Source organism: Polyodon spathula, chromosome 20 (assembly GCF_017654505.1).
Source record: "Polyodon spathula isolate WHYD16114869_AA chromosome 20, ASM1765450v1, whole genome shotgun sequence".
Lineage (NCBI taxonomy): Eukaryota > Metazoa > Chordata > Actinopteri > Acipenseriformes > Polyodontidae > Polyodon > Polyodon spathula.
Window position 1 is genome coordinate 12,978,549 of NC_054553.1, and position 14,149 is coordinate 12,992,697.

Sequence of the window (14,149 nt, forward strand, 5' to 3'; positions counted from 1 at the left end):
GGTGTACTCAAACTAGAGCATTATAGAAGATTAGCCTCACTTCCCTGGCCTTGTATTTCACACTTCTAGCTCCAGTACAGAGGCTAACATTCAGTTTTTATTGGCTCTCCACATAGGTGGGATACTGTTAAACTTTGAACCCCAAGGTCCTGTTCAACAGCCTCAATCTAATTCTCTTTCAACTTATCCTAAGTATAATTTGCCTGCCTAGTTAGAGCAGGTTCGAATCCCTTTGAATTACCTGTCTTTGTCATCTGCAGTTTTACATGCTTGCAGTGTGAATCATATCCAAGTAATTTATATAAATGAGGAAAAGTCCCAAGCACTGACCTACACAGTCTGGCTTCACACCTCTTACTAGTACTTTGTCTTCTGTTTTTTTACTTGTTCTCTATAAAATGTCACTTATACATGCAGCTCTTAAGTATCTTAACCTCACCTGTTTAATGTATATATTCAAGGTGATTTGTAATTCACTCAGCATTGTTGGAGCGTTGTGAAAAGTGGAGGGTTGGTGGAGACTGATATGCAAAGGAACAGTGTCTGTGACAGACACTTATGAAGCACCGTTTGGTTACCTAGGGGTTGTTGTGATTTTTAAATGGCAACATTTAAGGAGAATTGAAACCCATGCCAAACCACAGTGTTGCATGAATTATGAATCACCCTGTATATAAATACTGATGGCTGAGATAAAAAAAAAAAGAGAATTAATTTTAAAACATGCAAAGTCAGTCATCAGGTTTTTTTTGTTTTTTGTTTAAATGTTGTAGTTCCAATGTGCCAGCAGTTCTTCTTGTATCCTACCAGCTCAGTGCATATCCCTGAGTGAGAATGTGTTTGCGCTGCAGCCCCCTTATTAGAGGGTTTATTTTTTCAGGCTAAAGAGGGTGGGTATGAGAGTGAGAGTTTCTACACCAATGCTGAGCTGACCTTTTTAGAAATCCCCAACATCCACGTCATGAGAGAGTCCCTTCGCAAGCTAAAGGAAATCACTTACCCTGTCATCGACGAGGCCAAGTGGCTCTCCAACGTGGATTCAACCCACTGGCTGGAGTACATACGGGTGAGCAAGACTCGCTGACCAGCACTTTCAAACAGCAGTCCAGAAAGATGAGAGTGGATGCAGCACATGGATAATGGGTTAAACATTGTAACACAGCAGAATAATTTGTGGCTGTGAAAATGAAGGCTAAAAGACAACATCGAGCCTTTCTATTGGGCTTCTGTCTCTTCTATCTCTGTCACGCTCCACACAGAAGTAGACTATATACTTGCTTGTATGATTTAAATATTATTAAAGATTTATTAAGAAACAATAAAGGTGCATGTAGAACCTCTCAAAAGATGGGTTATTGATTTGAAGCTTTTTAGCATCAGTGTTTTGCGTTCTTCACCAAAGATTTCATACAAATATTTGTAACCTGTACATTCACTCTTTCATGTTCTTGCTGTACTTTTGCGCTTGCTGTTTCAGCAGCTGAAATCTACCCACACTGTCACTGTGGATGCTGAGAACAATATTAACAATACACACTCCCTTTCAGTCTTGTTTCGACTGGGGACCCTCTGAGCATACACTGGCTTTCTTTTCAGAAAACAGCTGCCGTTAATTAAGCACAGTGGTAAATGCAGTCGCTTGATATTTGGCATGCAAGGAGATTCCTGTCTGTCTGAATGATTGCTGTGTCACTCTCTTTCTACCGCTCATGTTTCCTGTCACTGATCTGACTCTGTCTGCAGCCGCTGCAGGGGAGGAATGCCGCTGACATGCTTGTGGTTTTCTCTCCGTACCCAGTTGCTTCTGACGGGCGCTGTGCGCATCGCAGATAAGATGGAGTCAGGGAAGACCTCGGTGGTGGTGCACTGCAGCGATGGCTGGGACCGCACGGCACAGCTCACCTCCCTGGCCATGCTCATGCTGGACAGCTACTACAGGACCATCAAAGGCTTTGAGGTGCTCATTGAGAAGGAGTGGATCAGCTTTGGACACAGATTTGCAGTGGTAAGAAAGGGGTTCCTTTTGAAAGTCAGTGGGAACTCTACAGTACATTGCTGCTCTTTACTGAATACATACAGATTACGACAGTAATCTGTACTTAAATTGCAAGTTCCTGAAATAAACCAGGATTTTTTTCCATGTTCAAATCGTGTGCTTTCCAATGTTCATTAATTTAGTGAGAAAATATCAGATTCTCCACACCACACATCAAGAACAACGCTCTAGCACCACTGTGGTGTTCGCGTTTCTGGTTACTCCGTTGTTTGTTATGATGACAATGTCTCTCAGATAAAATACTGAATTACGAAATGGCAAGCTGCACAGATAATGTTATAATTGGGGTGCAGAGAATCAGTCTTGGTGCACTTCTGAGTTGTGTTGCAATGTTATGTCCCTAAGTTGTGTATCTAGTAGCCTGGCATTAATAAAACTAAGACTCATGTGATAGGAGTGTGCTGTGCTTGATCAGCCTTCATTCTCGGAACTGTGTTTCCAGCGTATCGGCCATGGAGATGTGAACCACACGAATTCTGAGAGATCCCCTCTCTTCGTGCAGTTCATAGACTGTGTCTGGCAGATGATGAGGCAGGTAAGAGACTAACCCCTGTGCCCCTGCATGAGCTTGTATACACGGACAGTTTTCAAATTAAGACTGCATTTTATTTTTGTCTTTTTTATTTTCCAATTGTGTTCATATATTTTTTTTATTTATTAGATTGCTCTCAACTGTTCTATTTTTTGAAACTGCCTTTTTATCATTTTTTTTTTTGTGTGAGAAGCGCTTTGGGATCCTTGTGATGAAAGGCACTATAGAAATGTATTGCACTGTTAAATTACCTCTTATTGGTACTGGCAACATTATCACTGTCCATTTTACTTCAGTGGTGTACTGTGACCTTCAGCACAAGATGTCATGAGGTACCAGGAAACAGATGTGTAACTTTGACCTTGAAAAATCTGTCTCCTGAATTCTGAAAGTTAGAATAATAATATCTACATCAATGGTAAAATTGATAAAGCTGCTGACGTTTAGAATAACTGTCCTGAATGAAATCTGTCTCTTCCTAGTTTCCGGCTGCGTTTGAATTCAACGAGCTGTTCCTCATCACTATCCTGGACCACCTGTACAGCTGCCTCTTTGGAACATTTCTGTGTAACTCTGAACAGGAGAGAGTGAAGGCGGTACGAACCAAGTTGTCAGATGGGGACCAGAATGGGCACAAATAATGGTTGACAAATGAAATACCTGGGTTCAAGCAGTTGGGTCACTAGTTGAAACAAAAAAGAAGCTAAAGTGATGTGATATCAGCTGATAGTGGAATAGTAAATGTGTGGCTTCTAGAACTTCACTTACATCTCTAGAGGAGACCGCAAAAATCTGTTATCCTGGCGGTGTGTTTATTAAACGAATTCTGGTTCCGATATTGGTAAATACAAATGTCCCTTTTAGACCCCATAGTGTGTCTCTTAAACGTTTTGTTAAGTAGGTTTCATAGTAGAATATTATAGGGGTGTTAGTTTCTGTTTCATCTCCTAAATGTTTAAACATCTAAACTTATTTGGGAATGCTTGTAATCGGTCAGAAAAGCCGTCATAAGAAGAAATACTCCACCGTGTGTTTAGTATAAGACTGTATGTGTGTAGCTTTAATAGTATATGGGAAAAGTTCATAAATATTCAGTATGGAATAAATTGGCCTACACTGTACGATTAATGTAGACACTAAGGCTTACGCCACCACTGTATTTGACTGCATATTTTTGACAGCTCTTAAACACGTGGCTAACATTTAAACTCTAAACTGGTCACACCCCTAGTGGTATTTTAAGAAGCTGTTTATTTTCAGTTGGTCAAGCTGTGATTTTTGCATACAAGTTTTTGTTCCCAGTCAGTGTGAAATGTAAGGAGTGCATTGTATGATAGACAGCTACGTGACACCACAGCTGCCCAGTGACTGTCTCCTTCACTGGTGTGTTTGTCTTCCCTCTCGGTTCTAGGAGCTGCACACTAAGACTGTGTCCCTGTGGTCCTACATTAACAGCCAGCCAGAGGAGTTCACCAACCCCTTCTATGTGAACTATGAGAACCACGTTCTGTACCCCGTGGCCAGCCTGAGGCATCTTGAGCTGTGGGTTGATTACTACGTGCGCTGGAATCCACGCATGAGACCACAGGTAAGACGAGGTGCCAGGGTTGGGTGTCTGAAAGTGTACAAAGGTTTGGGCTGACCATGTTTATAGTTTGTAGTTTAACCCAGTACCTCAGTACCATTGGTGACCATGGTTGCATAGCAGTGGCCAGTTATGATGTACAGCCGTGTTCTAACTACAGTATGGTCTAACAATGTGAAGATGGATCGCTGTTTGGCCATAAAGTAACCATGGTAAGTCAGGGCTAACCATGTTAACAGTTCACGGTTTACTCACGGGAGAACATGGTGTGCCCTGCTTTAGGGTTCCCTCGGATGCAGATTGTAATAGTTTTTTCTGGTTTATACAGATGGCATGGTAACGTACCCTGCTTTAGTCTCTAATGGTTTTGCTGGTTCACACAGATGCCAGTTCACCAGAACCTGAAGGAGCTGCTGGTGATCCGCTCGGAGCTGCAGAAGAAGGTGGACGAGCTGCATAGAGAGGCCAGCACCCGCTCCCTGTCGTCCTCCTCCGACCGGTGCTCGTCCCCCTCCCACTCTGCCACCCCTGTCCACACCAACGTGTGACAGGCAGGGACACACCGAGGCACCTCCGCCACTGTGCCAATAGCATCACAGAACAACACTATGCACAGAAGAGGGACTAACAAAGTCATGTCGGGTTCAGAGAGATTCAGCTCATGAAATATTTAAAGAATGTGTTTTTTTATTATTATTATTCATGAAACTGCTGTGAAAGAAACCAGCAGTGTTCGTTTATTCCTAGAAGCAGATTTTAAAAATAACATCCTTCAGTGAGGATATTTGAAGTGGGCGATATATGTAAAATGTATATTGTATCTAAATCATCATTCAGCTTGTGCCCGGGTGTTGTGAACCTGTCATGCTTATTTCTATTTTGTTACAGGATATAAGAAGTCAGTCTTGAAAATAAGGATAAAAACAGATAAAAGTAACTAACAGTCATTTCTTTAAAATACAGGCCAGCTGGCATTGTGTGAGTAAAGCTCTTGCAATTGAGTGCATTGACTTTAATTGTCCTGGACTGAATAAACACGGCACACTATTCAGTCTAGGTCACTGCTGTTGATGTACACATGTTAAAAAATGCTCTACTCTCTTAATGTATTTATCTGAAAAAAACGGATGAGTTCAGTTTATCCACATGCTGCCACTTTTTAAATCATGGAAATAGTGTCCTCCCTGGCCTTTTACACAAGACTATGGGACTCAAAGGGCACTGTTCTTTTGATCTAATGGTAAAGGGTAAATATATGCAGCTGTCTAGATCACTTGAGCAGGTGATCTACCTTCTTTGATGTGCTTTTACAGTATCCTCTCCCACACGTGCACACAGCCATTCTTTCTATCATCTGAAGTCATGCATGAAGGGATTTGAAACACACACACACAACACACAATGAATCGAAATATTCAATTTTTTTTTTTTCTGCACAAGTACCAGATCTTGTTGGCTTGTCATATTGCACTTTGTTCAGAAGAGTCTTTCATTAAGAACACATAATGGTATTCCCAGAACTTGTTGCATAATAATAATAATAATAATAATAATAATAATAATAATAAAATTGTAACGGTCATTGGCCTGTAGGTTTAAATAGTGTTTACAAAAATAGACATGGACAACAGAACTACAGGAAGTGTCCAGGTCTGAGTTGAGCCCTTGATTTTGAAGTGAAGGGCAGGTTAACGAACCTGTATTATATCGGTATTTTTAAAGCACAGTAGCAGCACCAGATTATGTAGTGAACGCAAATGGAAATGTAGCTGTTCTAGTGGAATGTATAGGGGTGTTATGGCTATTGTTATAAATGTATGTGTTTGTGAATCAAGTACAAATGTTATATGTAGTCAATCAAGCACGTTGTAATGTGTAATTGTTCTGTCAATGGAACCTGTTGGCCAATAGGAACAAGTTCTTTTTTTAAAATTCTATATATGTTCATTTTTATATATTTAGTTAACTGTTATATTGCACCTAATGTGTTACGTACAATGTGTTTTTTCTGTGCGTACTGATGTTTCTAATGTGTGTCTTTTCCCAAGAAAAAGATGTGCCATATCTTTAAGAAAATCTTTAAGAAAGTATTATAAAAACTTAAGTAAAAATATATTCCTTGATACTTTTAAACATGTTCTTTGTGTGTGATTTGAATTTGTTTTGTTTTTTAATATTGAACAGCTTCGCTCAGAGGGTGAAATGTACAGGCAGACTGTATGGATATCATTGGGGTTTGGTTTATTTATCAGATGCATATAGCAGTGTGGGTCCTGTATGTTACTAAACCACCAAGTGTCTGTCTTTTTATTATTTCTACATTAAGGATGTATTAAAAGTGTGTGCGTGTGCTGAATCAAGTACTGCAAACCTGTTCTGTTGTTCTACAGCAATTCTCAAATATATTCACGTTAACACTTGAGCTGCAGTCGGATCTGCCCAGTTGACAGCGAGGCTAGTAGAATTGTTCAGTCCTGTAGGCTTTAGTGTATTGACAAGCCAGTCTGACAGTTATCATGATGTTCTGTGCTCTTTGATTTGTGTTTGCTGGAAATTGTATAACTGTCTGTCCCCTGTAGCTGTAATGGAGTGTAATGCTGATCGCAGAGTGGCGAATGTAGTGCACAGGGTTGAGCTAGTCCATTACAGTCCAGCTGGGACTCCTTTGCCTTCTTTCTCCCAGACAGTGCATTTCAACACAAGTCAGAATCAGACCCTGCAGCGCAGTGCTGTGTCCTGGGCAAGACTGTGTATCTGCACTCTGCAGGTTATGGGTATTGGACCACCATAAATACAGCTGCTTCGCACATACAGTAGGTAAAAGAAACGTGATAAATTCAACAGCAAACGTTTCGACTAGAAATGGTGATTGTTAGAGGCCACTAGTGGAAATGTGTGACTTTATTAAGTTTCTTTCAGTATTTCTAAATTCAGCGCTATTGGGTGTTTACAGTTGATACATGTTGGTCTTGCATGCTCTGCAGCTCTGATAAATAAACAGCTGACCCTAACTTAACCAAAGGAAAGTGGCCAAATATAGTGGTATGTGTGTGAAGGAACACTTGCAGTACAAAATACAGTAGATCCTAACTAATCAAAGCCCATTGGAAGTGGACCATGTTTAGAATAGTGACTAGTTTGGAGTTCTGATATTAATCTGTACCATGCTAAAAGAATACCTGGTATATATTTTTTTGTTTTAGATTTCTGATACCTGCATTTCATAAAAAGAATAAACGTTTGAAATAGAGTCTGCTGGTGTAAATGGTTTACACACCACTCACCACACAAGTTGTGCTATTGATCTTAGGGCTCTGCTGCACCTATCTGCATGCATTCAATTGTTTTAGCATGCCTAGCATTAGCAAGGCTACTGTACTGAAGTTAAATACCTGCACTGCTGGTATGCTTTCCTTTTAGAGCAGCATTTGATTGATCTTTTTAAACAGCTTCAGTCAGCTGCAGTCTACATGTGTCCTCACAGTGCCAGTGATGTGAGTAGCCCATGCTGTTCCATGTGACCAGCATCTTCAACAGTACTGTAAGAATCAAATTGCAGTTGTGTTCAGTGTATAACATTGATCACAACACAAAGGTGTCCTCCAAAGCAGTTTGAGAACCTCTTGCATGGCGTTTCTTTCTTCTCGGATGCTCTCCATGTTCTTCTGGTCCTGCAGATGGTTGGATTCATGGTTCATTTGGAAAAGCCGTCATTTGTGACGTGTTTAGAAAGGACTTCACGTGGGATCTATAATTAGCTTCATAAAAGCACTTATATAAAATTATTTCAGAACAGTGAGGCTGCAGAATGCATTCCTCTGCAAGCGATCTGAGACAGAATGCATTCCTCTGCAAGCAATCTGAGACAATGCATTTCTCGGCAAGCGACTTGTGACACAATACATTCCTCTGCAAGAGATCTGCCAGAATGCATTCCTCTGCAAGTGTACAAGTGATCTGTGACAGAATGCATTCCTCTGCAAGTGTGCAAGTGATCTGTGACAGAATGCATTCCTCTGTAAGTGTGCAATTGATCTGTGACAAAATGCATTCCTCTGCAAGTGATCTGTGACAATGCATTCCTCTGCAAGCGATCTGTGACAATGCATTCCTCAGCAAGCGATCTGACACAATATATTCCTCTGCAAGAGATCTGACAGAATACATTCCTCTGCAAGCAATCAGTGACAATACATTCCTCTGCAAGTGATCTGTATACAAGAGACTGAGCGATGAGTGACCATTTATACTTACTGTGTAATAAAGCATAGTGTAAGGTGTGATAGTCTGGGCTCCTTTTCACAACTTTAGTGTCACAAGTCATCTATTGTTTTCCTCTTAGTTTTTAACATGCTTTGCAATACCTCTCTGGGATTTAGTGTTTACCTATGCGTCACTATGCTTTCACTGTGCCTTATTACGCTGTGCTTTTACTGTAATACTTTAACAACTATTCACATTTCTGTAGTGCCTTTCATCACAAGGATCCCATGGTTCTGCCTGACAGTGGGTCACTTTGAGTTCGCTGTTCTTTCACTCTGACCTGTGTACTCTGAGCTCTCAGGTCATTAGCCTTGCCCAAGCTGAGGCCCAGGAGTAAAGGAAGATGTGTTAACAGCACTACCTCAGGGGCTCTTTCAATCATAAAGCGCTGTTATACTGAAGCACTCCTTTTGGCCTCTGTCTTTCAGCCAGCAAAGTGCGGTAGATGACTGCGACTGGAGTAATGCGTCCAGAGCCATAGGCGATGGCGCTAACCAAAGTCAAGGTCATCTACCACATGGTAGAGCCTGCAACGAGAGGGCTCTATCGCTATTAGAAAACTATTTAGTTCTTTATTTTCTCTTTTAAAAAAACTTTAAAACCTATATTTACCTTTAACTTCTGATATTTTGTCTGATATTTCCGCTAATTAGAATAGGAAAACAACATACACGTAGAGAAAACATTATTAAAATAATTAGTACTGCTAAAATGTATTTATTGGGGTCTTACTTTTTCTTATTATACACTGAACAAAAATATAAACACAACATGTAAAGTGTTGGTCCCATGTTTCATGAGCTGAAATAAAAGATAACAGAAATTTTCCATATGCACAAAAAGCTTATTTCTCTCAAATTTTGTGCACAAATTTGTTTACATCCCTTTTAGTGAGCATTTCTCCTTTGCCAAGATAATCCATCCACCTGACAGGTGTGGCATATCAGGAAGCTGATTAAACAGCATGATCATTACACCGGTGCACCTTGTGCTGGGGACAATAAAAGGCCACTCTAAAACGTGCAGTTTTGTCACACAACACAATGCCACAGATGTCTCAAGTTTTGAGGGAGCGTGCAATTGGCATGTTGACTGCAGGAATGTCCACCAGAGCTGTTGCCAGAGAATTGAATTCATTTCTCTAGCATAAACCACCTCCAACGTCGTTTTAGAGAATTTTGCAGTACGTCCAACCAAAGAAGGTCTGGCTTCTTCACCTGCGGGATCGTCTGAGACCAGCCACCCGGAAAGCTGATGAAACGGTTTGCACAACCAAAGAATTTCTGCACAAACTGTCAGAAACCATCTCAGGGAAGCTCATCTGCATGCTTGTTGTCCTCACCAGGGTCTTTACCTGACTGCAGTTCGGCGTCGTAACCGACTTCAATGGGCAAATGCTCACCTTCGATGGCCACTTCATAGATGAATCCCGGTTTCAACTGTACTGGGCAGATGGCAGACAGCGTGTATGGCATCATGTGGGCGAGCGGTTTGCTGATGTCAACGTTGTGAACAGAGTGCCCCATGGTGGTGGTGGGGTTATGGTATGGGCAGGCATAAGCTATGGACAACAAACACAATTGCATTTTATCGATGGCAATTTGAATGCAGAGAGATACCGTGATGAGATCCTGAGGCCCATTGTCATGCCATTTATCCGCAACCATCACAGCATATTTCAGTGTGACAATGCACGGCCCCATGTAGCAAGGCTCTGTACCCAATTCCTGAAAGCTGAAAATGCCCCCGTTCTTCCATGGACTGCATACTCACCAGACATGTCACCCATTGAGCATGTCTGGGATGCTCTGGATCATCGTATATGACAGCACGTTCCATTTCCCGCCAATATCCAGCAACTTCGCACAGCCATTGAAGAGGAGTGGGACAACATTCCACAGGCCACAATCAACAGCCTGATCAACTCTATGCGAAGGAGATGTGTCGCACTGCATGAGGCAAATGGTGGTCTCACCAGATACTGACTGGTTTTTTGATTCACGCCCCTACCTTTTTTTTAAGGTATCTGTGACCAACTGATGCATATCTGTATTCCCTGTCATGTGAAATCCATAGATTAGGGCCTTATGAATTTATTTCAGTAAAATCTTTGAAATTGTTAAATGTTGCATTTATACTTTTGTTCAGTATAATATACACTGAGTGTACAAAACATTAGGGACACCTGCTTTCCATGAAATAGACTGACGAGGTGAAAGCTATGATCCCTTATTGATGTAACCTGCTAAATCCACTTCAAAAAGTGTTGATGAAGGGGAGACAGATTAAAGAAGGATTTTTAAGCCTTGACACGATTGAAACATGGATTGTGTATGTGTGCCATTCAGTAGGTGCCAGGCGCGCCGGTTTGAGTGTGTCAAGAACTGAAACGTTGATGGGTTTTTCACGCTCAACAGTTTCCTGTGTGTATCAAGAATGGTCCACCACCCAAAGGACATCCAGCCAACGGCAGACCAGTGGTCAAAAATGGCTCATTGATGAGAGAGGCCAAAGGAGACTGACACGAATTGTGCAGAGCAACAGACGGGCTACAGTTAGTCAACTGACAGTCCAGTACAACATTGGTGTCGAAAGACCCATACAAAAATGCACAACTCGTTGTACCTTGGCATGAATGGGTTATGGCAGCCAATGACCTAACAGAGTTACACTTCTTTCAGCAAAATGCAAGAAACTACGGTTGCAGTGGGCTAAGGAAGGAAAATACTGGACCTGGAGGATTGGAAAAACATTGACTGGTCTGATTAATCACGGTTCCTGCTGTTTCACGTTGATGGGAGGACTAGGGCATGGAGAAAACCACATGAGTACATGCATCCATCATGGCGCGTGTCAATCTTGCAGGCTGGTGGTGATGGTGTGGGGTGTGCTTTCATGGTGCACATTGAGCCCCTTGATAAAGGTGGAGCAATGTTTGAATGCAACAGGTTATCTGAACATCATTGCCAATCAGGTGCATCCCTTCATGGAAGCAGTTTATCCATCTGCTAATGGATTTTTCCAGCAGAATAATGCCCCATGCCACAAGGCTATGATTGTCCCGGAATGGTTCCACGAACATGACAGTGAATTCATCTTACTGCAGTGGCCAGCCCAGTCACCAGATCTCAATCCAATTGAACATCTGTGGGATGAGATGGAATGAGCTATTCGGAGAAGAGATCCACTACCAGCCAACTTGACACAACTGTGGGAAGCATTAGAGTCAACATGGGCCAGCATCCCTGTGGAATGCTTTCAACACCTTGTAGAGTCCATGTCCCGACGAATTGAGGCTGGTCTGAGGGCTAAAGTGGGTGCAACTCAATAATAGGAAGGTGTTCCTAATGTTTTGTAAACTCAGTGTATGTGGACACGTACAATTGTTGAATAGTCCGTGTAGTGATCGGACTCAAAACTTCTTGTTGGAGGCGGGGTGTCATTCAAGCAGTCAGGGAGTGGATTGGCTGGTGCGGGAAGAACTGAAACAAGGTTGGGTGTTTGACTGGCTGGTTTTGAGAGAGGGTGTTTGGATCCAACCAATGAAAGAAGTGTGGACCAATCATGTCTTCCCTGTTGATTTACTGTCTAGTAGCTGCGAATTGAGCTTTCATTACGGTGTTGTGACATTGTTTTGCTCGTCTCTAAACCAGCGTCAGAAAGTATGTTTAAGTATCTTTTTATGTTATCAGATTAGTTGTAGATTAGAATGTTAAGAGAAAAAGCCAGTATTTTTGCACGGATTGATTTTAAAATGTAATTCACAGTTAAGCACTTCAACGTTCCAGAGGGCATCTATCCAAAATAGAAGCCTGCTAGACCTGGAAGCTGATTGGCTGTTCACACTCAATCATTTTCTAATGGTACTTGTCTTTGCAAGCTGGGCCCTCCTCCTCCTCACAATCAGTTAATTCTCCTCAAGCTGGAACTGAAGCCGGTGGCGACTCCTAGGAGGGCATACCATAAATCAAGTAAAGCCAAGTTTGCTTAGCTTGTAAAAAATATGGTGTACTAAATGTCAATTTATAACATCATTACATTTAATGTATTCTGTTTAGTAGTACTATATACATTCTATAAGTATTTAAAGATAAAGATACATTTGAATGCTGTCCTGCTTAAAGATGCTGTTTTATATACAGAACTGTTAGGGGTCTGTCTGCAACAGGCTGTTAAGCTAAAGGACAGACTTTTAAAGTTTGTTGTTGAATTCTGTGAATGGACCAAAGCTGTTTTATATTGGGGAAATATACTGGGTGATTTATAGACACCCCACCATAGGAAAAAAACAAAACATTGCAGAGCATGTCTTCTTAGTTTGTGTTTTACAAGCAGGCAGTCAGGGCAGACATGAACACATCCAGTGCTGATGGATCTCCTGTATCGTACAGGTGATAATCAGGGGTCTCTACAGACAGGGGGGCAGTCCATCAATACAGGAACAACCGTACTGTACCTAAATGAATTCCACAGAACAGCCTGACTGTCTGGTTTAGTAAGACTCCTTTTATTTAATGCATTCTTGTGATACATCAGTGACTGTTGAGGTATAATTCTATTCATCATTTTAACAAACATTCAAAGCAAGATGGAATAAGTACAAACAAGCTGTTTACAGACTCAAAGTGCAAGACAATGGAAAACTGTGGCCAAACTGATGAGTTTCCTCAAGCGACCACAACAAGATCTGCTGCTGAATTACAATGTCCCTCCCATTTATCAACCTGATCCATAGCACCGGTCTGCAGAGACTGGCGGCGGGACAGGGGGAGGCAGTGGGGTGTGTTTCTATAGTCTCCCAGTATAAACCACGTTCAGAACAGATTGGGGTTTATGTTAATGTTTTAAATACAGTTGCACTTTTTAGCAATGCAGTTGGGGTGATTTATTAACTTCACTAAATGCAAGAGACAAAGGAACAGCCAGAATTAAAAGTAGACCCCAGTGTTGATTCTAGAGCTGTTTGTATTGGATGATTCTACTCTTAAGACCATTGCAAACTGCCAAAGGCAGTCATTAAAGATAGTGTCTTACTGCAACTTCCAATCTTACTACAAATTGACAACTACTTGCAGGTTACCATCAAGGCATAGTGACACAGAACACCTGAACTTGCCGTTTATTTAGATAGTGCGTGATGATCGTTCATTATTTATATTATGTGAAAATGGGTATTAGACACATGAACGTCCATCATAATCTCAGCATTAACATTGTTAGGTGGACATCTCTATGTAGCTCAATGTTAGTTTTATAATAACAATGAATTATATAATGAGCATTTGGAGCAGCTAGCTCTATGAAAAGGCCTGCCTGAAGAATATGAACTATTTTGGCCCGTCCCTTCCAGTAATAGTGCAATACTTCTACAGACAGACAGGGGGTGCTACCTGCTGAGGCCCTCTGCTGCTTTACCCAGATAACCTGTACAATGTCTAAAACTCAGGTCACTCGATGCTTTCAAAAATACCACAAAGCCCTAACCCTACATTCTCAAAGACAGCTTCTGTTTTTGTTTTTATTATCACATCATACACAGTAGTTTTTTTTTTTTTTTTTTTTTACATCTATGTATAAAGAGCCCAAACGGAAACACAATCAAAGCAGGCACTAGCTAACTATCTAGGTTAAGTGTAGCACAATATTTGGCATTTTAATTAACAAAAAAGGCACCAAGTGGACTGTTAGGAAATAGTCTCTTAAATTATGTAGT

General features: G+C 41.2%; 1 protein-coding gene across 11 annotated transcripts in view; it reads left to right on the forward strand.

Annotated features, from left to right (window-relative positions):
• LOC121295584 (myotubularin-related protein 1-like) overlaps nt 1-7,385 on the forward strand; it is a 26,594-nt gene extending 19,209 nt beyond the window's left edge. For all 11 annotated transcript variants that reach the window (XM_041220403.1, XM_041220408.1, XM_041220405.1 and 8 more), the window contains 6 exons: nt 881-1,066; nt 1,799-2,005; nt 2,499-2,591; nt 3,071-3,184; nt 4,000-4,176; nt 4,557-7,385. In XM_041220403.1, coding sequence (XP_041076337.1) covers nt 881-1,066; nt 1,799-2,005; nt 2,499-2,591; nt 3,071-3,184; nt 4,000-4,176; nt 4,557-4,721 — 942 coding nt within the window. In that variant the 3' untranslated portion in view covers nt 4,722-7,385. The remainder of the gene's footprint in view (nt 1-880; nt 1,067-1,798; nt 2,006-2,498; nt 2,592-3,070; nt 3,185-3,999; nt 4,177-4,556) is intronic.
• The last annotated feature ends 6,764 nt before the right edge of the window (nt 7,386-14,149 follow it).